Source organism: Symphalangus syndactylus, chromosome 17 (assembly GCF_028878055.3).
Source record: "Symphalangus syndactylus isolate Jambi chromosome 17, NHGRI_mSymSyn1-v2.1_pri, whole genome shotgun sequence".
Taxonomy (NCBI): Eukaryota; Metazoa; Chordata; class Mammalia; order Primates; family Hylobatidae; genus Symphalangus; species Symphalangus syndactylus.
This window is the reverse complement of record NC_072439.2, coordinates 60,853,682-60,881,302: the sequence shown is the minus strand read 5'-3', so window position 1 is coordinate 60,881,302 and position 27,621 is coordinate 60,853,682. Positions and strand designations below refer to the sequence as shown.

The 27,621-nt window shown below is 38.3% G+C and overlaps 1 protein-coding gene across 2 annotated transcripts; it reads right to left on the bottom strand.

The window, feature by feature from the left end:
* Positions 1 to 29: 29 nt before the first annotated feature.
* MFSD1 (major facilitator superfamily domain containing 1) lies at positions 30 to 26,406 on the bottom strand. Of its 2 annotated transcripts, XM_063620345.1 has the most exons (16): positions 26,121 to 26,406; positions 24,078 to 24,130; positions 22,982 to 23,094; positions 21,375 to 21,417; positions 20,996 to 21,063; positions 19,174 to 19,282; positions 14,426 to 14,528; positions 11,328 to 11,426; positions 10,753 to 10,864; positions 9,426 to 9,482; positions 8,939 to 9,095; positions 7,553 to 7,650; positions 6,847 to 6,959; positions 5,024 to 5,071; positions 3,758 to 3,815; positions 30 to 2,180 (listed from the first exon to the last, which is right to left on the bottom strand). In XM_063620345.1, exons 1-16 carry the CDS (start codon positions 26,290 to 26,292, stop codon positions 2,177 to 2,179), a joined length of 1,407 nt encoding a protein of 468 aa, XP_063476415.1. In that variant the 5' UTR covers positions 26,293 to 26,406; the 3' UTR covers positions 30 to 2,176. The 2 variants fall into 2 exon arrangements, with proteins under 2 accessions (XP_063476415.1, XP_063476416.1); XM_063620346.1 differs by lacking the exon at positions 22,982 to 23,094 and having other exon boundaries at positions 24,078 to 24,126; positions 26,121 to 26,391.
* Between the last annotated feature and the right edge of the window lie 1,215 nt (positions 26,407 to 27,621).

The following is a 27,621-nucleotide window of genomic DNA, read 5'->3' as shown; positions in this document are numbered from 1 at the left end:
AAGGGTTATTCTAATTTACTCTTTATATATATCATACAAAAAAAATATTTATTTTGTGCCTACTTTTGCTAGGCACTATCAATACAATCATTGATAACAAAACAGACGCAGTCCCTGCCCTCAAGGAGCTTACAATCTAAGGAAGACACCCACAACCACATTATCACAGATTCTTCATTATTAAGTTAAGGTAAGCTAAAAAGGAAAACTGCAAGATCACAGCAACTTAGAAGAACCCAATACACCCTGAAGGATCTGGAAGGGCTTCCATGAGGAAGAATGGTTCTGGGCTGGGGACTATGGTTTTCCGGTATAAATCAGGTAAAAACAGGTTCTAGAGAGCCTTGGAGAAAACTTTCTAAGCAAACGGAACAGTGTGGACAAAGCCTCTGGGAGGGAAAGGAACACAACCCATTTGAAAACATGTAAGTGGCTCACTGTGGCTGGGGCACAGAGGCAGTGGAGAGACAAGGCAAGAGGCCAGGTCACATGGGCCTTCCAGCAGAAGTAGTGTGGACTTCTGCACTCTCCCCCACTTGTGAGATCAATATTCAACACCCATGTGCTGAAAACAGTCATATGGCAGTCAGAGCCTAAAGAACTAACAACTCAGTAATGACACATGTATTAGTCAGTTCCCATACTGCCATAAAGATACTACCTGAGACTGGGTAATTTGTAAATTAGAGGGGTTTAATTGACTCACACTTCCACGTAGCTGGGAGGCCTCAGGAAACTTAAAATAATGGAAGAAGGCAAAGAGGAAGCAAGGCACATCTTACATGGTGGTAGGAGAGATAGAGGGCGTGAAGGGGAAGTGCCACACTTTTAAACCATCAGATCTCACGAGAATTCCCTCACTATCACGAGAACAGCATGGGAGAAACCGCCCCCATGATCCAATCACCTCCCACCAGGTCCCTCCCTCGAACACATAGGGATTACAATTCGAGATGAGATTTGGGTGAGGACACAGAGACAAGTCATATCAATACAACGAACTTAAGTCAGAAAAACAGATGTAAATAAAGCTGCCAAGCTACCTTGCATAAGGAACGTACTTTCAATCTGTTCCCAAACATTTACGCTTACAATATCATGCCATGTGCTTTAAACAATATAATCAGCTAAATATATTCGTTTAATATTTTGTCTAAAATATCTGCATTCCTTGACTTTAACAAATAATACGTTAACGCTGAAAAATACTAAAAAGTATTTAAAGTTTGTCAGAGAAGCTTCATACTCTTATTTAATATTAAAAAAACCACATATGTTACTTAAAGTTCTACTCTGGAGAAAAAGCTACCTCCATAATCTTTCAATGACTGTAATTGGGCAAGTTCTCTTTATTCTAACTTGGGTTTTCTTCTAGATAATCTTCTGCATGAATAAAAGTTAAAATCAGTGTTTTTGTATTTTTTTTAAATCAAAGGAAGACATCAAGTACTCCGTGTGCAGTGTTTTAATTTATCCATGTACATAGGCGATTATAATTTGAAGGACACTTTTTAGTTATTAGACTATAAGAAAAACTGTACAGAAAGTTTATACTATAAAATTACATCCTTAAGTAATTAGGGTCCTCAGCAACAAACAAATAAACTGAAAAGGGTCATTGCTCAGCAATCCACTTGACTACAGAATACAGCGCAAGCTATTGGTCATGATCAGAAAGAGACTTCATAAAAACATCTTCACATATTCCCTAGCATTATGCCCTACTACTAAAAGGAAGGCCTATGACAATGCCATTGTTTATTTTGTGTAACACAGCCCTTCTATTCCCCTCAAAAGTTTTTTTTCCTGCTATAAGATAAAGAAAAGGCTGTATCCCTAAGATATATACCTAATGAAGATTATTCCAACAGAAGCGCCAATGTTTTCCATTTTTCACTGTCCTTCCTCAAGTTCACCTGGATGTTCCACAGCAATTTCTAACCCTTTCATTGTTGATTAGCCTACTAAAAGTAGAATTCTTTAGCAACACACAATACAAAAGACACGGGCTAACACAGGCCTCACAAATACACTTTGAAATAGGTATATTTGGATATAAATATAACTTTCCAGTCCATTATTTTTTCTAATGACTAAACTCTAAATTTTTAAAAATGGAGGTTTTCAAACCAACGATGTGTTAAGCCCATTCTCATGACACATTCATTTAAACTTCTCATCTGCAAAACATAATGCAATAAATTATCAAAAAGAGGAAGAAAAAAACATGAAGCTCACCTGCCTTATAAATTGAAAACCAAGCATTACAAGACATGTAATAGCAAATACTAAGCTACACATTTTTTTCTGAATAATTTTTTAACTCTTCTTGATTCTAAAAGTCACAAAAGATCAATGTAGAAAATTTGAAAAATATTCTGAGTTTTTAATTAATATTCTGAGGTTTCAATTAATATGAGATTATTTCTAGTGGTATCTTTTCTGTTATACATAAGTAATTGGGTTTAAAACAAGCATGTGACAGCATACTTTTTCTTGAATAAAATTAGGATATTATATTTGCATTTTTATCTTTTGTTTACTTAGCATATGGCCTGTTAAGCATCTATGACATTAAAAATCCTTCTAAAACATGGTTTTAACAACATATCACATGGATGTGTCATGATATATTTAACCATTTTCCCTACTCTAAGACATTTATGTTGTTTCCAAACTTTTAACATAATATGACTATCATAAAGATATTCAAAACTCATACTTCTGATTATTTTGAGATGTATTTGTTAAAAGGGGATTTAATATGACCAAAACCACCCCCATCTCAAAAAAACAGACTATTCTACCAGATTTTAACCTAGTCAAAAGTCACAACAATTCCAATCACATGGTATATATATTTACAAATAAATGTTTAAAATCATAAAAATTTCAATGTCTAAAAATATTAGAAATAACAGGAAACAAAATCACTATTATGTTTCAGTATATACTTTTAGAAAAAGAAATAAGTTAACTTAATAACCATGCTATATACTTAAATCTCTTCCAAATGAGTCAGAGAACACAGAACCACATATTGGTACCAGAAGAAGATGATAAATTATCAACTACTTAAGAAAAAGAAAGTATCTGAGAGAATGGAAGGGTAAGCCCAGTCCAGGACCTCAGGACGAAGGCCTTTCCTCCAATAAATTACAAGTACTATAGATCGATCTCCCTCTCTCTCTCTCTCTCTCCCTGTCTGTCTCACAGAGAGCAACTTAAACCCAATTATTTTTTTCCTTCGTTTTAAGCCTTAATATCCATTTTTAAATTTTCTGAAGCAAACAAGAATGTTGTTATAATAGTTCCACACACATAATAGTTAGCTCTCAAAACTCAAGGAAGACTAATCTCTTAGAAGTTCAAAGCCCAGGCCAGGTGCAGTGGCTCACATCTGTAATCCCAGCACTTTGGGAGGCCGATGTAGGCAGATCGCTTGAGCCCAGGAGTTCTAGACCAGCCTGGGCAACATGACAAAACCCCATCTCTACTAAAAATACAAAAAATCAGCCAGACTTGGTGGCACACACCTGCAGTCCCAGCTACTTGGGAGGCTGAGATGGGAGGACTGCCTGAGCCGAGGAAGTTGAGGCTTCAGTGAGCTGTGACCATGCCACTACGCTCCACCCTGGATGACGGGCATGAGAATCAAAAAAAAAAAAAAAAAACTTCAAAGCCCAAACCTTGAAATGAAATGCTCATATTTAAGATTTCAAAAATAAAGACAACTTTTCACCCTTTTAATACTTACTCAGTATGGGAAAATTTTATTTCTTCCCTTTGTCTTGCAGAATAATTTAGGTTCCCACCTAAAACACAAATAAACATAGATCTTTTCCATATAAGTATTATCAGTAAGTAAATTTCAACCATACACACATACATGCAACTATTTGCATAGATATACTGTATTTTAATAGAAAAAGCTATCGACAATGAAAAAGTAATGGTTTATCTACTGGAACCTTCCCAAAGGGAAAAAATGAAATTCTTGTGTGATATAAATAATCACCCCTTAATTTAAGCTTTTTTTTAAGTTTAGACTTATGTATTGCTTCAAGTGTTGTTAATTAGGACATTGTATTAATATTCAATAATAGTGAAAATTAAGAGAAATTAAAGGAAATGAACAGGTGTGGTAGCTCACACCTGTAAATCCCAGGCTAAGGCAGGAGGATTGCTTGAGCTCAGGAGTTTGAAACCAGCCTGGGCAACATAGAGGGACCCCATATCTACAAAAAAATTTAAAATTAGCTGGGTGTGGTGGCACACACCTATAGTTTGGGAGGCTAAAGTGGGAGGATCACTTGAGCCTGGGAGGTTGAGGCCGCAGTGAGCTGTGATCGCACCACTGCACTCCAGCCTGGGTGACAGAGTGAGACTCTGTTAAAAAAAAAAAAAAAGAAAAGAACAAAAAACTATTTAAAAAAAAAAAAAGGAAATGACCTAAAATTATTTACACAACATGTATATTATATTCTACTAAATATATAATACTCTTTAGGAGCAAGCAGGTAGAAAAATTACTAAGGACAACATCAAAATCTTATCAATAACAACAACAAAAAAATGCACTAATGCATACAGCATGAATTAGCAAAAGAAAAAAAAAAATCTGTAATTTCTAATTCTAAACCAAACATCTTGAACCTTAAAATGTAAATTATAGCTATAAATTTGCTTAGTTCTGATTTTTTTAAATGTAGGACAATAACACAGAGGGGCTTTAGGTTACTTTTTAAATGCTATATTTCTTTATGTTAATATAAAAATAACATCTAAGATTTTATAAGAAACTGATCTGGCTAGAAGATTTAAAAAAATGACAGCAATTTTAATAAATATGAAGGCCCAGAAAACACAACTATATTTTACATAATCAAATGTGTTTCCATCATTATGAACAGAAAGTCATTACTGCATGGACTAAAGCACTGGCCCCCAAAGAGGCAGACCCAGAGACCCCAAAAGATAATCCACTGCGGTTTAAGAAGCAAATATCAGATCTTCTACTTACCCTGGGCACGATTCACCAAATAGAGTGAGACCACAGATAAAAGTGACACTAGGAGTGAAAAAATATAGGGCCCTTCAGATATGTATTTCTTCTCAATGATTCCTATGTAATCAACCACAAAGCACAGCTTAGACACAATCAAACCTTTATTAATTGCTATTTAAAATAAAAATATTATTCCCATTATTTTATTTTCCAAAGGCACTAAAAATAAGTTACACACCATTTTCTCCAAGGGCTCCTCAGCCCAGGGGTGGCAGGGCCAGACACAAAGAAGTTGAGGCCCCTACAAAAAAGGGAGCCGATCAAGCCACAGCCCAGCCCTGCCCTTCTTTCCTCTCCCTTTCTCACTGCTGGTCTTTTCCAGGACTTACCAAAAATTCCTGCCAGCCCCCGATTGTTTATCATTTCAGAGGAAGCCAAACAGTATTCTTTTGGGGGCTTTGAGTCTGAAAATGCCATGTCCATTTTACAAATTTTAAGCAACCAAACATTAAAATGTGATCATTAGACTCAAATCAATCAAGACCTCAAAATTCAAGTTTTCCCTTGGCTTTTTCCTTTAATAAGTGAAGAACACTGTTTAATTTACTTTAAAATAATAGGGCAGGCCTATTATTTTATTATTTTGGCTCATGCCTGTAATCCCAAAGGCAGGAGGAGCGCTTGAGGCCAGGAGTTCAAGTCCAGCCTGGACAACACAGTGAGACAGCATCTTCACAAAAAATTTAAAAATTAGCCAAGCATGGTGGTGCACACCTGTAGTCTTAGCTACTACGGAGGCTGGGGTGGGAGGATCACTTGAACTCCGCAGCTCAAAGTTACATTGAGCTGTGATTGCTCCAATGCATTCCAGCCTGGGCAACAGAGACAAATCCTGTCTCTAAAAAAGTAATAATAATAAAATAAAATAACAGAAAAACATACTCAAATGGCACATTGTTTTCTTTGAGACCTGAGTATGTGCTGAACTGTAGACTGACATTTAACCACATGCTGCAGCATCAAAAATAGACAAAAAACATTTTATGATTTAATGTTTGAAATTCTTATATGACCCACTTTTTAAAACATTTATTTTTAAAACTTGATGTCCTTGTTTCTAAAATAAGCACGTTTATTTATGAGATAATAAAATGCACTCAAGGCAACTCAAAAGCAATTATCTGCAAATACCACACTTCAGGTATGGATAGTCTTTATTCCCTGTAAATGAAAACAAAGTTTGATAAAATCATCACTGTGGTTTGTCATTTTAAGCACAATATTGAAGTATAAAAGACATCTTGATGTGTTAAGTAGAATTTTCTTTTCAGATAAGCACAATTTATATGTATGGTAAAGATTGTCTATGGACAAATGCTATTATTTTTATATATTTTTCAAGTTTCCTAATGCTTCCTATTTCAAACCAATGAAATTACAGGTAAAAACTAAATTATGGACTAAAAATAAAAGTCAGTTAGAACTGCCTAGTGAATAACCATGAGTACTCACACCTAAATCACACCAATGTTTCCACATAGTCATACTAAGGATATACTCAGGACTCTTCAAATTTTTCCACTTTAAGTGGGAAAATGCTTTTTTTTTTATACTGTAAATAGTTAAAACAGAATATGAAACCAACTCAATCACTGCCTTTAAGGATAGGAATCTCCTGAAAAATGCCTGTGAATCTTCAGAGGGCTAGAAAGTCACCAGCTATGAAATTCTAATACACAGGCGAGAATTAGGCAATTCTGGGAGATATGCCTAAGTAAAAATAAGAACATTCTGTTATGTAGTAAAAGAAACAAAATGTTGTCACATGGAATACTCACAAGAAACACAGGCAATGAAGAACACTTCTAAAAACAAATACCCCCGAGAATCCAGTATCATACCAGCAATGATGGAAACGATGGCCAACCCAAGATTCTGAATGGACTGCATGCTACAATGGAATATAAAGACACATTTCATTTTCAAAAGTCTTCACACATAGGCTAACACTTCACTATAAATATTAGCATCTGTGAACCATATACTATTTGTGTTTAGAGATGTTTTCCACCAGGCATGACTTGATTAGATTCTGGATTGGTTTTTATCCCATAACTATTTCCACTACTAGACTGCTCAAAGGTAAAGGAGCTTGTCTCATTAAGTGCAATGTGGATTCAATACCTTTGTGCTGAATCAAAGAAGGGCCATGTGAATACCAACCACAGGTGCGGTTTCCCCCTTCTGCCTTTCTGTGCCAGGGAATGGACTCAGCTTCTCACTGAGAAGCCTCACATAAACAGGCAGGGAGATTGTAATGTCAGCAAGGACCTCTTCTGGGTTAGCTTTACTCCAGCCCTCTTGCTGGAGGCTCCTTTGTGGCCACAACAGTATCTTAAATAGATTTACTGACTTTTCCAGTTATCTCCAGGTTCAGCGCTATCCCAGAGGCTGGATGACGATTAGATTCAGACCTGGAGTTTTATATGATAATTAAATTGACATAGCAGACAGACATATACGATCCACAGCATAAATACTTACAAGCCATATGCAGTTCCCAGCTGATGTTCAGGAACTACAAATGCTACCATTGGCCACAATGCACAGGCAAGCAATGAATAGGAGAGTCCCAGAAGACACTATACAAAGCAACGCAGAAAAAGGTCATGGTCTTACATTAACCAAAAGGTGATTTTCCTTTAATGCAGATTAGCAAAAGTGACGGAGTAGTTAATATATAAATATTCAAGCAAATTTTGTTGTGATTAGGCTAAAATTCATATTCAAAATATATAAAAAAGTCTCTGCCCTAAGAGTATCCCTCCAGTGACAAGATACATGCTGTCTTAACCATTTTCATTTGTCATCATATCATATGCATATATAACTGGCTGGGGCCCAAGATGCAGTCAAGGACCAAGTAAGAAAATAAAGGTAATTTTTAAAAAGTTCTTACCAATGTTTCAGGCAAGCTAATTTTCCAGTATTTATTAAGAGTTACAGATTAGGCAATCAAGGCAATATCATGCCAACAGTCCATCATCATGCATCTGAGTCACCAATACCCAGTAATCACCACCAATGTTTGGTAAACCTCACTTAATGCTGATTTTTTCTTCAATTAAAAAAGAAATACTGTGATTTAAATTTAAATGAGTATCACTTATACCTATCAGATTGGCAAAGATTAAAACAATGACAACGCCCAATACTAGCAAGGATACTAAAAAAAGTCACATTTGTATATTACTAAAGTTATAAATGGGTAGGAAGTTATTGGAGAAAGTTTCACAATCTCTACCAAGATGTTAAATATGCAAACCCCCTGCTGTAGCATCTCTACTTCTAGGAGTCTGTACTGTATCTCTTGAAACACTTCTACAGAAATTCCCACTCACTGCACAAATATTTATGTTCCAGATATTCCTTTATTAACAGGTAGGAAATGCAGCACTAGAGCCTCGGGTCTTAAAAATGACGTTTTGAAGAACAATAACAAAAACTTGAATTCATTATCACTTTTTAACCTACTAAGCAAGTCAAAGAAAAAGAAGAGTTACTGGTCCAACAGATTTTTGTTTTTTTGCCATCTATGATGGAATGCCTTCTTTTAAGTCACTTATTTTAGAAAAACAAATGGGATTATTAAGCATTCTGGCTTTTATAAGGCTACTTTATTTCAAATTCTCTTTCAGCACTGAAGTTAACTGGTTAAATAAACCAAATGAAATTAAAAGATACCTTATATGTTAATAATTCATAATTATACTTTAAAAAATAATTATTTTGTAGAAATTGGAATCAAGTTGTCGTTTCCCCACTATCATAGGCCTTGTCATCCGAATTTGCTGAGCGTGCCTACTTAGATGAACATGACAGACTCCTTGCTGAAGCCCTGACCCCACCACGTACTAACACAGACATTACCATAGCAATCCAAGGGTTCCACATCGTAAAGGCCAGCATCATGTGGGACACAAGAGTGGCTGCTACCGCGCAAAGAACCCAGATGATGTTCTTCCCTGTTTTATCCACCAGGAGCCCAAATACCGGGGACATGGGAGCTGATATGATATATACAACACTGCCCAGAGAACACATAAGACATTCCATGAAATGCAACACAGTCAAACATCAGTTTCAAGAAAGTCTTGAAAACATCAGGCAAAGCAAATCCTAACTCATTTAACATTCTTATAAAATGCTCATCAAAAAATATAAAAAGCAGTCCAAGATTTCTTTGGTTTTCCACTAATTTAAACACGGCCACTCAGGATTCAAGTCCCAATGTAGTCCCAGTTTCGCACTTTAAAAATATTAGGTCACATACATCTTTTTTGCTTCTTATAACATTTGATTATAAAGACCCACACTTCACATGCAATAGGCACTTACAAAATTAATTTAAAAATACCTGTTAATTGCACTTGCTGCCTGGGAAGAAAATCCAAATTTCTCTGTAAAGAAAACTCTAAAATTAAAAAGACAGAGAAATTAGCACACTAGAGAGAACTACTCTGTTTTCAAAAAATAAAGTTGAATAAAAATAACTCAAGTTTAATTAGCTTCTTTCTTGATACTATTCTCCCACCTGATTTATATTCACCTTCAGGCAATCTGCTAAAGCTTCAGTATTTATATTAATGTTTACTGACTAAAATATGATGCTTATTTTTTTTCCTTCTCTGGTATGCAGCAAGGAATACACACAAATTTTCAGAAAATCAAATATACTACCACAGGGACTTAAGGCTGCTTCTTTTCCTTAAAAGCAGTAATGAATGGGTTCTTTGCTAAATAATAAATAGGGTTCTTGTCTCAAATTATTTAAAGGGACAGCCTGAACTGAAAGGGTATAAACCATACACCTACACAAACACACTCACATCGCTCTGCTTAAGCAGCTGCCAATCAAAAAGGAGAGAAAAGTAGAAGATAAAGCAACGAAGAATTTGCTTTGAACCCAGAATTTAAGTCTGGCAGAACTACAGTCCTAATAAATGGAGATGTTCCCAGGCACAGTGCACCAATAAACAGTCTCCATTCTCAGTAAGAGACTTTGTAACCAAGGAATAAAGAGGGAATGAAAAAGAATACTAGTCTAAAATCAACTATTAAAACAAATCAGTATTATGAATCAAAAATTATTAGGTATTGACATGGTTTGGCTGTGTCCCCATCCAAAGCTCATCTTGAATTGTAATCCCCATAATCCCCACCTGTCATGGAAGCGACCCTGTAGAAGGTAATTGAATCATGGGAGTGGTTTCCCCCAAGCTGTTCTCGTGATAGTAAGTGAGTTCTCACAAGATTTGATGATTTTATAAGCAGCTGGCATTTCCCCTGCTGGCACTCATTTCTCTCTCCTGCCGCCATGTGAAGGATATGTTTGCTTCCCTTTCCGCCATGGTTATAAGTTTCCTGAGGCCTTCCCAGCCCTATGGAACTGTGAGTCAATTAAACCTTTTCCCTTTATAAATTACCCAATCTCAGGCAGTTTTTTATTAGCAGCATGAGAGTGGAGTAATACAGATATTTCTTCAAAAGAATAATAAAAGTATAAAACCAATACTAAACCTTAAGCTGAAAGAAAATGTATATCCCAGGATCTAAAGTAATTCCCATGAAAATATAAACTATAACCAGAGAAGCAAGATTTACTGCTTTAAAAACTACATTTATGTGATTGAACTCTCATGATAATTTAGACAAGAAATAATGGAAACATAGAGAATACTCACTTCCCAAGTCCAATAAAAGGGAACACAGCAACGTAGTAGCAGACACAGATGATAAATATAAGCCACAGGGGTAAGGAGAAGTCCTTTACATCAGTTAATTTAATAACTTCACCTTAGAGAAGAAAGGGAAGACACTATCAGCATAATTTTGCATACCTAAGGAGCTTTCATCTATAGTCAAGATTATTTTTTTAAATCTTGTGATTAATCTTTGCAATTCAATTTAAAAAATACTTTTCTAGTAAATTACACAAACATCATTTCTGGGATAACTTACAAAGACATAAGAAAAAGCAAAACCTAAGACTGGCATCTACCTTCCCTGCTCCTTTCCAAGAACAATAACCATTTTGCAAATACACAATCGAGAATGTAAATTCTGCCAAAAGATTTAAGGGGAAAAGAAAATACATCTAAAAATTTAGAAAAGTGGAAATCAATTTGAAAATAAAAAATAAAAATCATGTCTTAAGCTCCACCTGGTTTTACAACACCTCGTTACGAACTTAGATCTCATTTTAAAATCTCACAAAGGCCATAATTCCCCTAAGTCCCATTCTTTCATTTAGACTTACCTGTTTTTCCTTGTTCTTTATGAAGGATTCTCTCTGCTCTCTGATCCAAGTAGGCAAGAGCCAAGGCACAGATTAGTGAAAGAATACACGTTATACCCCCTAAATTAAAAAAAAAAAAAAAAAAAGAAAAACAGACTTTCAAAAGAGAACCAAATAGAAGGTTCCTAAAGAGAAGTACATTACATAAACAGCAGAAAACAGCAACTGAAAGGGATGTCACATAAAGACATGAGAAAAATCTGCAATTACTAAATCAGGACAAAAGAGGAAGAGTACATTCAAATACTCAGCAAACAGTAGTAGCTTTTACTGCATTATTTCACAGTTCAAAGTTAGATATTAAAAGGAAAAGACTAGAAAAAACTAGTCTAGTCCTATAATGCAGAATATAGACTGAAGAAAACTAATGAGCAGCTACTGAATTAGTCCTCATTTCTTCATTCAGTCTAAGCACCAATTGTCAATGGACACCAGGAAAAAAATGATGAAGCCACGTTAGGCTCTTTAACTACCTCTCTTCCTTCCAATGCTTTCCCAGAGTCCACGGCCTTTGCTCCCGCCCTCTGGCAGCCCAAGTGCCCCATCCTCCCAAAGCTCAGTACTCTCAAGCTACTTCCTGTGAGATCAGCATTTCTCTCTAATACCAATCTCACATTACTACAGAAAATCAGGATAAAGAGTGAATAACGATACACTTCTCAGGAAGAATTTCCAAAAGAAGCTTAATAAAATAAACGAATCTTTAATTGGCTGCCCTACTACAGGACGGTTGAAAATTCGCTGAAATGAGCATCAGTAGACATGAGCTCTAATGAGCTGAATCACCTTGGACATGAAACATAAGCTCTTTTGGATTCAATTTCCCCAGTTTTAAATAAAACGATTTGGCTTGATGATGGCACAGGTCTTTTCTGGCTCTAAAAGTCTTACTCTAAAATTCCCCATTGTGGAGGAAATTAGATGGAATACTAAGAAGCATTTAAGAGTAAAATGGATTTTAAGTAAGGCAAAGGATTTGAGAGGGAGACTTTGAAACAATCTTTAAATATGCTTGCCTGTTTAGGATTACCACTCCACTGTCTTCTTTTACCAGGCTGTATGGATCAAGGAATTATAAGGAATAAAACACAGAAAGACAAATACTATTCATATGTGGAATAAAAAATATATATATTTAAAAAAACCTGATCTTATAGAAGTAGTGAGTAGATCAGTGGTTTAACTAGAGACTGGCGAGGAGACTGGAGAAAGGAGGACAGGGAGAGATTAATCAAGGGGTACAAAGTTACAATTAGGAGGAGTAAATTCTGGTGTTCTATTGCACAGCAGGATGACTATGGTTAACAGTAAGGGATTATACATTACAAAATAGCTAGAAGAGAGGGTTTGAGTGTTGTCACTACGAAAAAGTGATAGACTCATGAGGTGATGGATATGCTACATACTCTGATTTGATTGTTATACAATGTATCTGTGTATGGAAACATCAAATTGTACCCATAAATATGTATAATTATGTGTCAATTTAAAAATTGGGGAAAAAGGGAATAAAAGATGTGCACATCTTGGGCACAGAACTTTCACCCTATCATTACACAGGTCTCTCTAGAGCCCTGCAAACAGCCAAATGCACACCACAGGGTTCAGTTAGACAAACTGCCTGCCCAGAGAAAAAGCAAAAGTGGTAAACCCTGAAGGCCTCGTGCCCTTCCCAGTGACCCACCCAGCAACTAGCACCATGGAGCAATGGCTAAGAGAACATAGGGACAGTAGTGGCCTATATAGTCTTGTTGAAAGAATTGTAATTATAAAGAAAAGAAAGCTGAGACACAAAAGGTTAACTTTCCTATCCAAGATGACAGAACTAGTTAGAGCTAGCATTAGAGCCCAGGGCTCCTGACTCCCAACTTAGTGTTTTTTCGACCACATCATATCACATCAAACTTCCATAAAATCTAAGCTTTCCAGGCACACTGACTGAAAAGGTCAGTATTTGATTAAAAGGAAACAATTCTCCCTTACGCTACGAACATTTTGTTTGTTTGGTTGGTTGGTTGTTTTTGTTTGTTTGTTTGTTTGTTTTGAGACAGAGTTTTGCTCTTGTTGCCCAGGCTGGAGTGCAATGGCGTGATCTCAGCTCACCTCAACCTCCGCCTCCCAGGTTCAAGTGATTCTCCTGCCTCAGCCTCCTGAGTAGCTGGGATTACAGGCATGCGCCACCACGGCCAGCTAATTTTTGTATTTTTAGTAGAGACAGGGTTTCTCCATGTTGGTCAGGCTGGTCTAGAACTCCCAACCTCAGGTGATCCGCCCACCTCGGCCTCCCAAAATGCTGGGATTATAGGTCTGAGCCACCGCACCCAGCTGCTATAAACTTTTAATTAACATCTTACCTGAATAAATTCTCAGGTTGTTCTCAAAGAGTTTTTACATACATAATCTCTTTGTATGTATGAATAAATTCTCAAGTTGTTTCAAAAAGTTTTTACATACATGATCTCTTTGTATGTACGAGATGCAATTGACAATATTAAAGTAGACAACAGGCCGGGTGCGGTGGCTCACGCCTGTAATCCCAGCACTCTGGGAGGCCGAAGTAAGCGGATCCCCTAAGGTCAGGAGTTCGAGACCAGCCTGGCCAACATGGTGAAACTCCATCTCTACTAAAAATACAAAAATTAGCCAGGCATGGTGGCAGGAGCCTGTAATCCCAGCTACTCGGGAGGCTGAGGCAGGAGAATTGCTTGACCCTAGGAGGCAGAGGTTGCAGTGAGCTGAGATCACGCCACTGCACTCCAGCCTGAGCGACAGAGCAAGACTCTGTCTCAAAAACAAATAAAAACAAAATAAAGTAGAGAACAAGGACTAAGGCTATCCATTTTAAGAAACTTTAAATCCATTTTCAGAAAGTGGAAATTAATATACAAACGGGGTAAATGATAGCCTATTTCTAGTTGTGTCAAAGAGTTCATTAGAACCATGGAGACAAAACTATAACCAAAGTAGATACAAATTCCAGTGTTCCTTCCTCCCTGCTATGATACCTCCTATGACAAGCTTTCAGGAGAGGAGAGATGTGGGACATGGGATTCACTCACCAATCATAAGTGTGATCCCGAGGGTTGTGTGACCAGCAGAACCCAACAAAGCTTCAATCTTAGAATACAGCCATCCCATGAGGTTCATGTTTACTGTACTTCCCTAAATGAGAAGGGAAAAAAATCAACAGCATTTTCAATCATACATACCTCTGCTTTGTTCAAAAAAAGGCATTTGAGGTAGCTCAGAAGTAGGTATAATAGGATCAAAATTGAACAGGAGGTAATTTCCTTAAAAGACACTACAAGAAAAAATTGACAAACCAAGATAAAGCCACAGATAGTTACCACAGCAGAAAAAAAAGCCAATTTATTAGAAACTGCTAGTATAAAAAAATATATAATACGTGTAGAATTTCCTACCAGCCAAAGCAAAAGTGAAACATGAGTTATAAAATCCAGAGTATCTAAGACAAAAATATACCAATAACAGAAAAAGCACAACTTTTCCTGGCACCGAAATCTGGGGGAAAAACATCTTCCTCTGAATGTCCATAAAGAGGACAGTAAAAGTTATAATAGATGATTCTTCATTCATTTATTCATTCACTCAGCAATTACTGAGCCCCTATTACATGCCAGTCACTGTTTCAGGTATTGGGAATACAATAAAGAATAAAGTGGCTGGGCACAGTGGCTCATGCCTGTAATCCCAGCATATTGGGAGGCCGAGGCGGGTGGATCACAAGGTCAGGAGTTTGAGACCAGCCTGGCCAACATAGTGAAACCCTGTCTCTACTAAAAATACAAAAATCAGCCAGGCATGGTGACAGGGTGACGGGCACCTGTAATCCCAGCTACTCAGGAGGCTGAGGCAGGAGAATTGCTTGAACCCAGGCGGCAGAGGTTGCAGTGAGCTGATATCATGCCACTGCACTCTAGCCTGGGCGACGAAGCAAGACTCCGTAAAAAAAAAAGAGAAGAAGAAGAAAGCACAAAAATATCCAACTTATTTTGGTTAAAAAAAAAGTAAAACATCTAGTACATTAAATATTGACAAGTATTTTTAAAAAATAAGAAAAAAATAAAGCTGGAAAGGAGAATATAAAATTGGGAATAGAGGCCTCCCGACTGAAAGTGACTTTAGAGTATAAACTTGCAGGAAATGAACTGTGGGGATACCTGAGGGAGGAGCACTCCAGACAGAAGGAACAGCCACTGCACAGGCCCCAAGAGGAGCTTGCCTGGAGAGTTCAAGGAATGGCAAGGACAGCAGAGGCTGGAACAGTGCAAACGGAGAAGGGAGAGGATGAGATGAGGTCCCAGTGAGGAAATGGTGAGTAGGGGAGCTACAGAAGGACTTTCAGTTTTTATTCTGTGTGAGATAGGAAGCCATCGGGGTTTGAGTAGAGAAATGGCGTGATACTTTGACAGACTCATACTGGCAGACTCACTCTATATTCAAAACAGACCACAAGGCAAAAGCAAAAGCACCAGTTAGGGAGCTATAGCAATAATCCAGAACAGAGATGATTGGGCCTTGCCCTAGGTGGTTAGCAGTGGGCATGGTGGGAAGTAGTCAGAGCATAAATATACTTGCACATAAGTTGTCCTGAGTTTCTAGAAGGGAATCTCAGGGGCTTCTTAGAGGCAGTTTAGGGATCATGAGAGTGGTAGGGAAATCTTGAGGAGGTGAAATGAGCCAGATTGCAGGCAGCCACCTCAGTTTCAGCCAACACTGCTCAACTTTTATCTGATTTATGTATTTAGCATCCATATAAGATGATTTTATGATCAAAATGGCCAAGAGCTATTCCATTATTGGGCTGCTGGGGGTGACATAGATTCCGTCTTTTTTGCACTTCTCTTGTTCCCTGTGCAGCCTCCAGAATGACCACAGAGGTCCTGGGTTTACTTCTCCATGATTTTTCTATTGCCTGAGGTTTTGAGTTTGATTGTGTTTAGACACTTGAACTATTAGCATATACCATATACCTTCAGTGGAGTTCTCATTTTTCTTAGTATTCATGTCTTAGCTTGGGACTGGAGAACCAGCACCCTTTCAATTTTCCTTCACTATTGTTACTTGAAAACTCATTATTTCAACAAACATTTATTGAGTACTTGCTAAGCCAGGTCATGTTATTTAATAGACATTTTAAACAGTTAATAGAGATTTTAAATAGTTATTTAATAGGTATTTGGGAATGAAAGGATTATTAAGGCAACGTCATATCTTTGAGGAATTTATATTTTTGATGGTATTAGAGAAAGCTTCCAGTAGGTCTCTGTTTACCTTGTTGCTTATTTGAATAATGCCATTAGCTAGTATTTTATAAGAAACAGCCATGTGAAATTTGCTACTGTATTTGCTGTGAGAACATTGTTGAAGGCATGTACATTTCTCAGTCTTCAGTAGTGTCTGACCTATCAATAGCATTTCACACAGCTGACATCCTCTCCACCTTGATTTCTTTTCTTGGGTTTCGGGATACCACAGCCTATAGTTTCCCCCTTGCCTTTCTGCCCACCCCAGTGGAGCCCTTTTGTTGGTTCCATCTCGATCTTCTCAACCTGCAAATGTGGGAAGTGCCCCAGGGCTTGGTCAATCGACATCATCTCTTTTCTTTCAATATCCACAGTCTTGGTGATCTTACCAAGTTTTGCAATTTTAAGTAGCATTTTCCTTGCTCCTGAACTTACATCACTTGCCCAGATTTTTCCCCTGAATTCTACACCTGTGTATGCAACTGCCTACTCAACATTTCCACTTGGATGAATGGCAGGCATGTCTAACCTAACATGACCAAAACCCAGTTGCCTTTAACTAAGGATGTGAAAACTACAGTAGGAGCTGGTTTGGGGGATGGTGGGCAGAATATCAAGAGCTAGGTTACAGCGCTCACAGTTGCTTAAGCAAAAACTGTGCTGTCATCCTGAGCGCCTCCGTTGTTTTTCCCCCACACTCTACATATTTTCCGTTAGTAATCCTATCAGCTCTATCATCAAAAGAATATACATACATAGAAAAAGAGAGAAACTTAGGGCTCCTCAGAATGCAGCTTAATGAATTATAGCTAACTTAAAATGACACAGAAAAGAACCTGATGTCCTGGTGACCAGAATGAAGTCAGTTGAGTCTTGCTCAACTGATTTCACTTCCTTTTTTAAAAAGTTGTTAGACAACTAGATTCACAAACTGCCACAAACATATCTTGACTTGCACAAGACTCGTAACGAAGGCTTTGGGAATATGCTTATAGGTAAAATTTAGAAAATATGGAAAACCACACTATTTACCTAAGAATTACAAATTCAAATATTTAGCTGTTTCCTATCAAAGTGATAAAGTAATTTTCTAAAAGTAATAATAGCCCGTACTATCAATACTACAATAAAAGAGAACCTCTCATATCCCACAGATGGGGATGTAAATGTCTCTGGAATGACAATGTGGAAATATCTCTCAATAGTCCTCAGATGACCTAACAAATACTCTGACTTAATAATTCCATTCCTAGCCACTTAGCCTAAGGAGACTAAAAGAGATGCACAGAACTTTCATAGCGAGAGTGTTAAGACTATAGCACTATTTATAATAACCTACATGTATAAAAAGACAGAAATACTCATATGATGAAGTATTATATGAAAACATTTTTGTATTGAATTTCTTATTCTCTGAGACTATGTTGTATTTTCATGACACTTATTAAAAGTCAAAGCTTCTGCTCGCCTTGGCAGCACATATACTAAAAATCAAAGCTTGAAAGCTTGATTTTTTGTGGCAAAAAAAAAAATTTTTTAATACTCTATTCATGGGAATTAATGAGAGAAAAAACCTAATGGGATTTGGGACTGCCAACACAGCTTATAGTTTGCATTAATAAAAACATAATGTTGTCTCTACAAAAAATACAAAAATTAGCTGGGCATGGTGGTACACATCTGTAGTCCTGCTATTCTATAGGCTGAGGTGAGAAAATCACTTAAGCCTGGGAGGTCAAGGCTTCAATGAGCCAAGATTGCACCGTTGCACTCCAGCTTGGGCAACAAAGTGAGACCCTGTCTCAAACAAACAAACAAAACCCATAATGTTGTTCCCCCTAGGTAGCCTCTAAGACGAAACCTGAAACACCATGATCATTTCTCGGTTCCAAATACCAACAGGAGTACTGGCTAAGACTAAGTTCAGAGAGGCATGAGCACCACAGTAAGGGAGCTGAGATCCATGTCATATGGCTCAGGCAACCACAGGAAATGAGCACATATAACCAAGAACTTAAGAGCTGTCTACAAAGGAGCAAAGCGCTGATGCACAGCAGAGGAAGTAAACTTTACCTACAGAGAGCAAAAGTCAGAGCCATCAGTAAAAGCTACTTGTAAATGGAGGTTTCATCGCTATGTGAGGTTATGCTTCATAAAGTTCATGGAAGTAGGTGGGCTGCTTCATCACAGAGTAAGCTTGCAATCCCTGGAAATATTGCAAACAGAACCTGGACAGCCATATGTGGAGAGGTTCTAGCAGGGATGCCAAAAATGGGTAAGAAATTAGACAACGAAACTTACAGGATCCCTCCCTATGCTCAGATTCTTTGAACTAATGAATGTACACAGCCATTTTAGACTGTTTACTAGATGAAATAAGGTTAGAAATGCTTTACTCAAGGTAAATGCCACGCTGTGTTCTAAAGTTAATATCTAATTTACCATACACAAATACATTTCATCCTGTGATTTTTAAGAGAACTATAAGATTTAATCTTTTGCTTCCCATTTGGCTTCATCAGGCTTTTCATTATACTTACAATTCTAGCCATGCTAAGTTGAAGTCCAAACACCAGGTTTAATTCTTTGCCTTTAAACCAGCTCACAGCATACGTATTCTGGGCAACTGCTAAGGACTCTCCACCAATCCTAAAAATAGAAAAAAAAAAAAAAAACCAGAAGTCACAACTTTAAAGAAATACTACAGTTAGCAATGCAGCAGGTTTAAAATGTTGGCAATTCTCCTATCAAGAGATGGGGCCTCTGTCCCCTCCCCTTGAATCCAAGTGGGCTTGTGACTACTTCAACCAATAGAATATGGTGGAAATGAGACAGTGTGATCCCAAGGCTCAGTTATAAAAAGTGACCACCTTTTCACTCCGACACTCGCACTTGGAGCCCTGAACCACTATCCCCACGCTATGAGACAGTAACCCACAAAGAGAGGCCACATGTCAGTGCCCCAGTCAGCAGTCCCAGTCTTTGAGGCATCCCAGTCCAGGTGCCAAACATGTGAATCAATAAGCTTTCAGATGATCCCAGCCCCCACCCTTCCATGAATCTTACCAGCTGAGGCCCCAGACACTAGAAGCAAAGACAAGCTGTCCTTGCTACACTTTGTCCAAATTCCTGCCCATAAAGTCCATGAGTATAATGAAATGGTAGTTTTATACTGCTAAGTGTTGGAGTCACATGACATATTGCAATAATAACCACGACAGGCAATAAAAGGAGTCGTCTTGGTTACTACATTACCATCGATATTATATAAAATACAGGTGTGGGAAAAGTGGTCCATGCTTAGTGAAAACATAAAAACTCACACTTTTCAGAACAATATGCAAAGCTCTCCATCAATCAATCCCCACATTCACTTTCCACATTCAACACTCTCCTACTTCCTGGGTTTTAATTTTCCTTCAGTAAGTTTCAATATTTACAATTCTCCTCCAAGGGCCTTCAGTTAGGAGCTTCCTTCCTCCATATCCTTACACCGAGGCCACCTCAGTATTAAGGACTAAGAAACAGTCTTAAGACAACTAAGAAATAGTCTTATTTCTTGTGACTCCGTCCTAGCCCAAAAATATTTTCCCTCTCTTCTACTAATCCAAATCCTGTACTTCTGTCAAGGCGTACTTCATCTGTAAGGCCATTTCTGACCACATTTCTGTTTCTGAATCCCTGTCATAACTTTACATACATTCTTCTTCCTTCTCTCTCACTTACGGTACTTTTTGGGGTATGTCAGCTATGTCTACGTGCTCCTGACACCTGTGCAAAGCTTGAATAAGTTATGCTTTTAAAACTGAGTCAGTTCTGTCATCTGGGTCCCTCAGGGCAGCAAGCCCAAGGCTGGTCTCAGAATAGGCTTACTGAACAGACAATACAATTCAGGTAGAACAACTGGTCTATAAGAATTCACACAGAATAATCAGCTTACACGTATTGTGCTCATTCAAGCAAAGCTCTTGGACAGGGTTGAAAGGACCCTCACGTCGCTTGCTAAGAAAGAGTGAAATGTCCATCAGTCACCAACCTAGAAATCGATGGTCTATACTTTTCTAAATGTGGTTCAAATCATAGTCTTTAATACAACAGAACAGGCAAATTGCCTGGGAAAAATATCATTTCTAGAGAACTATTTAATACTCAAACGCCACACAGAGTTGATTAGGACCACTCAAAATTGTTGCTTATTTTAAAGGAAAACTAAGACAACTAAGAAATATTCTTATGCATATGAAGCTAGGTTTCAAGGATTTGAAGTCATTCCCCAGAAGAGACAAGGTTTTTTAAAGATCTTTCATAGATGAACACTAAAACAATAATACATTAGGATAAATTAAATTATGCATAACTTACCCAAATAGAAATCTTCCAAATTCCATCAGCCAAAAAGCATTAAATATTCCACCCAGGGCAAAAACAACCTATAATGTAGAAGTTCATGTCAAATCAATGAAAAAGTAAATTCAAGGTATTAAAGAGAAGCAAAAGGAACATGATAAATCTCAACTTCTACAATAGTTTTAATATTTCTCCTTAATAAATCTGTGAAGTTAAAATATTAATGTTCATTTATTTCAAGGCTTAAAATAGACTGGATTATATCACATGGGCATTTATGGGTTCTGCTTAATTAAGCTAGGCACTAATTAAACACATCTTTGCCAATGGAATTAATTAGATAAGAATTTAGAAGTCACTGTCAATAATCAATGAATGTTTTGGCCTTCCTTACCTGTCCAATGCATACAAAGCAGCTAAAAATGATTGTGCCCCATCTGTTTGGGAAAGAAAGAATGAGAATGAGAATGAAAATGAGAATGAGAAAGAGAAAGAGAAAAAACAATCTCAATTTCTGTTTACATTAGTATTAGTAACCACGAAGTCTTTTAGTAATAATTCACTTTGGTTTTCTTTGCCCCCTCTATATTCCCTCCAAAGAAAGAAAAATAAAGGGCTCATCTCCCTCTGAAGCCAGCAACTCTCAGACTAAATGCAAATCTACAGAAGTCTAGACTTCTAAGGGGATTCCAGAAGCTTTAGCAATGGCATATATTAGTTTAAATCATTATCATCTCTTAAATAAAACTAATCAACTAATCTTCAAGAAGTTCCCAGGGTCAAAACTATTTAAAAATGTAAATTCTTTAAAAAATTTCTATTAAGAGTTTAGGATTGAGTCCAAGGAATTTTACAGTAAGTAATTTTAAGTGGTTATAATTCTTGATGACTAAAACCAATTTTTAAAAGGACAAATACCAACCATGTTATACAAATCTAACATCCTACAATCTGGACATCTGATTAATGTTGCCCTAGAATAATAAAATGCCAGTATTAGAAGAGTCCTTAAAGGCCATCAGGGTAAACCATCCTTCTTAAACTTAGACCTCCCTCAAGATCCTTGTGAAATGGCCATGCCATCTTCTACTGAATGTTCTCTAGCACTGGAAAATTTACTATGGTCCCAAGAGAATTCTTGTCATCTCCTGCCAATCTAACCAAGCAAACTCCTCATATTAAAAGGAATCTGTTCCCCAGAAGTTTCAAGCTAATTCTCTCTCTTGAGACCAAACAAAATAAATTTGATTCTTCATTCATATTCTAACTCTTCAAAAATTTTGAAGGTTAGTCCCCAGGTGTAAACTCTTAAAGTTTCTTTAATCTTTATCCACCAGACATGGTTTAAAGACCTTTCATCATCTTGGTCTCTGCCTTCTGAAAATATTCCCAGTCTATATTCCTCTTCGGTTCCACTAAGAACATACACACAATAATAAGGATGAACAGTGGCAAAGCTTATAGTGTTATTCCCTCCTCAGCATCTAACAGAAGTGATCACAAAATGTTTTACATCCCAAGAAAAGCAGAAATAGAAAATCTCACTGGGGCTGGAGGAAGCACATACTACCTATGTGCCCAATACTGTGCATCCATCTCTCACTTAATCCTCATAACCACCTTGCAAGGTAGGAATCATCTGTATTTTGGCAATGAGAGAACTGAAGCTCAGGAAGCTGCAAACAGCTCAGAACAGCCAGGAAGAGAAAGTGGCAACGATGAGATTCAGATTCTGGTTTACCTGATCCCAAGGGAGAGTATAATTCTCCTATGGATAACTGAGTTACCTTATACCATCAGCATTTACTAGTCCTGACCTGAACTGAAATACCAAGTTTCAAAAACCAATTCCAGAGATATAAAAATCATTTTTTTAAAAACTCAAGCAAATTATTAGTTAATACAGAAGTTTATTCAGCTCTTTCTATAAATACCTTAATCTAGCTCTGTATTTTTCTAACAATCAGGTAAGATTTACCCATAGTTTCTTTTCAAGCTTACCGTATTCCAAATACTCGGTCTATCAAAAAGCCACCAAAGAAACACAAAACTACATTGGGCCAAGAATACCAGGCATACAGCAGCATGAATTTCGTGGTATTCACTTGCATATCCTATATGAAAAGAAAATAAAACTACTTTTTTCCAAACAGTTAAGTTTAGCAACTAACAAATCAAAATATGACAATCTAAAGTGGAAAGTAGTTACATTCTTCTTCCTGTAAAGAGCAATTTTTTTTAACCATTTGTAAGTCTCACTAACTTCTTTGAGAATCTTATGAAAGCTATGGCCCCTGGCCCAGAAAAATGGTCACACCTGGGAAACCCAGGAACTTCTTGAGTTCACATGCCATTTCAGGGGCTTCCTGGATTCCAGGATCAGATACCCTGCTACAGAGACCACTTCTGTCTGACTATATCTTCTATATACTACCTGCACTGGGGAGTCCGCCCACATATACAAGGATAATCTTAGCCTATCCCTACCTACCCTACCCTCTCCATCCCCTCAAGCATGCTCCTCCTACTTCCTTTCTCTTTCATTCTAGAATGAAAAGGGCCAACGTATGCATTTTCCCTGTCCAAAGGTTAAAAAGAACCTACAAAGAGACTAAATACCCAAAAAACTGTAAATATCAAGTATGTTTTTACAATACAAAACCAGACTAAAAATCCTGACATGGACAATCCTCTGCAATGAGTATCCACATTTAAAAAACAAAACAACAACTAAAACCTATTTAAGAAGGCAAAAAGCCATCTTAACAAATCATTTGTCATTCGGGTGACTACGTGCTGGGAGAGTGAAATGCAAACAAAAACCTGCTCGTATTTTTGACAATACTATGGAAATACCACATAATTATTTATCTAAGGTCTGAAACAATTTCAAGTCACATATGTGCTATAAATGAATTATTTGTGGTAACTCATTTCAACTTAAGAACACCCCTTGCAACTTGTGGATTTCGGACTACAGATGTCAAAATAGATTCAGCAGACACTTCAGGCTAGGGCACCTGAGGGTTGCTAATGCCTCCACCGCTACACTTGCTCTAAAGAAAACAAAAGAAACAAAGGTGAAAAATCAACTTACTCGTTTAACTTGAGTCTGAAGGGCAGCAGGATTATCATAGCAAAAATAGCTGCCTAGAAAAGAGCAAATACTTTACAAGTAATAATACTTCCTATATAAAAGTTTCAAGTTGCAGTTGCTACTGAAATTACAATTTTAAATGCTGATACTACAGGTTGACACTACAGAAATATTTCTGAACCACTTCCTTATCCGCTAGTATTTTCTAAGTTATATCAAATAACTTCCATAAATTAGTAGTGTTCATACACAGCAAATATTGGGAACCTGAATTAAAAAGTCAACAATCAACAATTAAATGTTTTTCTATTTTACTTTCATCATGCTTCACCATATACAATTTTATTAACATCTTGATGAAGCATCTATATTTTATTTATTTCCTTATTTACAAACACACATAGACTAAAAACTTTACAAACAACCTCATCAGTTTCCTAATAATGTTAGCTTAAGGACAAAGGAATGGAGTGTAACCATTCTGACAAAACCAATATTTGAAACAAGTTCTCTAATTCTACAAACTACCCAAAATCAAATAATTTAGTGAATACAGGGCCAGGAATGAAAAAAAAACGAAACTGAGAATTCTAAAGGATTAAATTAAAACATGTCTTTGGGGGAACTGGAAAGAGAGAAGTAGGGAGAGATCTGACCATGCACTCAGATTTATTTTAAAGATAAAATAATTGAGATTCCTTGGTAGGCTACAAGAAAATATTACCTCCATAGCTCTACTAACTCTACAAGTACACAAGGCTATTGGTTATAATGACAATAAAAACTGTCATTAGAAAGGAATGAATCTGGCTTCTGAAATCTAGGCAGATAACCAGAATTTACCAAAAACTGTCTGTCTGCTTGAGTAGGGACCATTTTTTTAATGTTTTATTGTTGTTCTTTCTTTGTTGTTGTTTCTAAACCCTGCTTTAATCGCTTTTAAGGATTCAACGTCCTGCTTTAAAGCTAATGGATGGGCATCATCTTTTAAAAAACAGGGGAGAGGGGGAAAAACGAGTTGCAAGGAAACCAAAGCTCAAAGCATCCTTCATGTCTACTTATATGTTCAGCAGTAGCATAGTTATCCACCATAATGTTTTTAAACCTGCTGATTACACGGGCTCCAGCTAGCCTCCTGAAAAACATATTCATACCAAATTAATATTAGAATTTTGCTTAATAAATTAAAAACTGTAACATAGGAAGGAAAATTTTTTTCTAATTATCAAGAAACTGTTTTCGGAGACATCAGATTTCATAAGTGAAACCAACCACTGTCAAGACTACCACAAGTCCAGTCCAATATGATTGCTTCACAGTGGCAGAGTGGAAGATTAAGAGACCAATATCCACTCACTGAAGCTATCAGCAAGACACACTCATACATTTTCTCAAAGAGGGTGAAAAATATATAAAAGACTGCTGACGAAATCATTCACGTTTTTCAAAAGCTGGACAACATTGTAAAACCCTGTGTCTAAAAATAATAATAATAAAGCCGGGTGTGGTGGTGCCCCATCTGTGGTCCCAGCTACTTGGGAGGATAAGGCGGGAGGATTGCTTGAGCCCAGGAGGTGGAGGCTGCAGTAAGCCACGTTCACAGCGCTGCACTCCGGGCTGGGTGACAGAACAAGCCCCTGTCTCACCTAAAACCAAACAAACAAAAGTCGTTTAGGAACAGTTAAAGCTTTCTGAATTTCCTCTGACCACGTGTGCCAAGAGAGGAACCTTGAAAATCTGGAGTTACCTTCCTATCTATCGCCTCAAGGGCGAGTCGCTGGCCCCTGGGACTTACTGAAGAGCAAAGGAGCGCGACAAAACTCGCCCAGCTCAGTCCCTCGACCTCCACGTTCCAGACGCGGAGTAACTAGCAGCATCCACAGGTGTGGCTGGAATCGCAAAGGGGAAAATGAGGAGGCCCCGGAGCTTAAGACGGAAGCTGCGCTGAGGCCCCGTGGCACCAGTGACCACGATGACGATCTACCTCGAAGAGAAAGTAGGGCATTTCTTAAAGATTAGCCCCAACCCATCCGGCCGGCTCACCGAAGCCAAGGAAGCACATCAGTAACAGCACCAAAAGCCGGTGCGCCAGGCGACTGGGGTCGCAGAGGGCCGGCAGGGCCCCGGGGGCGGCCGGGGCGGCGGGGGCACCGCTGTCGACCTCGTCAGGGCCGCCTGCCAGGAGCGCCCGCGCTTCCTCATCCTCCTCCTCCATTGCGCCCGCAGGAGACTGAGAGGGGAAAGCGGTGACAACTCCAAACCCCGGCAGGAAGCAGCGCCCGTGGAGCACCGTCCAGATGGCGGTCACATGACTCTGGGCGTCACGTGACGCCTCGGCGGGCCACGCAGGACCACGCCCATATGAGCTGCCGCGAGCGCTGGGAGAACGGGTCCGGCGGGCGATGAGAGGGCCTGGTGCGGTTCGCTTTCCCTGAGTGACTGTGTTCGTGGGGCTGAGCCCCTCGAGGTGCCCACTTCCAGCTTTCCACCAATTACCGCACTGTCTTTTCGTTTCCTGCCCCGCTGACGCGTACACCTATTTCAGACTCAGCGCAGCTCCGCCGGGAGAAAAGTGCGGGCCTCCCTCTCGGCTCCACACCAGACTCCGGAGTAGTTCGACCTGCGCTGGGGTCGCCAAGACACGCGCTGCCCTTCTCCCAGCACTGCCCTCCCCAGCGTCTTTGACCACTCTTAATACCCACAAACTTGGTCGGACAACTTCTGGTGTATCCAGCCATGCGTCACGTACTGGGAATACAAAATAGAATGAGGCAAGCTCCCTGACCTCAAAGATTTCAGAGTTCAGTTGGAGAAATCGACAGAAGCTAGTACTTTTAAAACTCAACATGATGAATGAATGTGGTGAGAACAGCGGCAGAAAATGGCACTGAATTCCATAAAAATATCTGGAAAGGGCATTTGAAAAGGGGAGAAAAGGTGCATAGTTTAACCAGCTTTCGGGGCAAGGGAGTGAGGGGCGCTGAAGCTCCTTGAAGTTGAAACCCAGGCTAGAATGAGTAAGAATGCGCCAGTCAGGGTGCTTGTTTGAGCGGATTGGTTGCAAGGCGGGCAGTTACGAGGGATAATAAAGACAAAAGCGTGAAACAGAACTGGGTGTGTATGTGTTTGTATTGAACGAGAAAGAAGGAACTCCAGTAGAAACACTAAACCTGTTTCAAGAAGAGCCATACAAGGATTTCGAGCACAGCAGCAGGACTGCAAGCTTTGTGTTTTAAAAAACATTCGGTCTGCCAGCACAGCACCATCGTCGCTTTCTGGGGGCCCTCAGGCTTTACTAACAGAATTTTGAGGGCGTCAAAGCTAGAGGCTGAAAACTGTGAGGATTATTAGGAAGATGCTGCAGTCGTAACGATTAGAGATGACGAGGGCCTGTTAGCAATAAAAAGCAGGAATGGCACAGAAGAAACAATCAGTAATTATTTAGGCGGTAAAATGGATTTAACTGTAAAAGCCTATGCGATCTGAAAGAGAGGAAGGACTTGAGAGTGTCTCCCAGATTTCTAGCTTGGGCCCCCAACAGAGA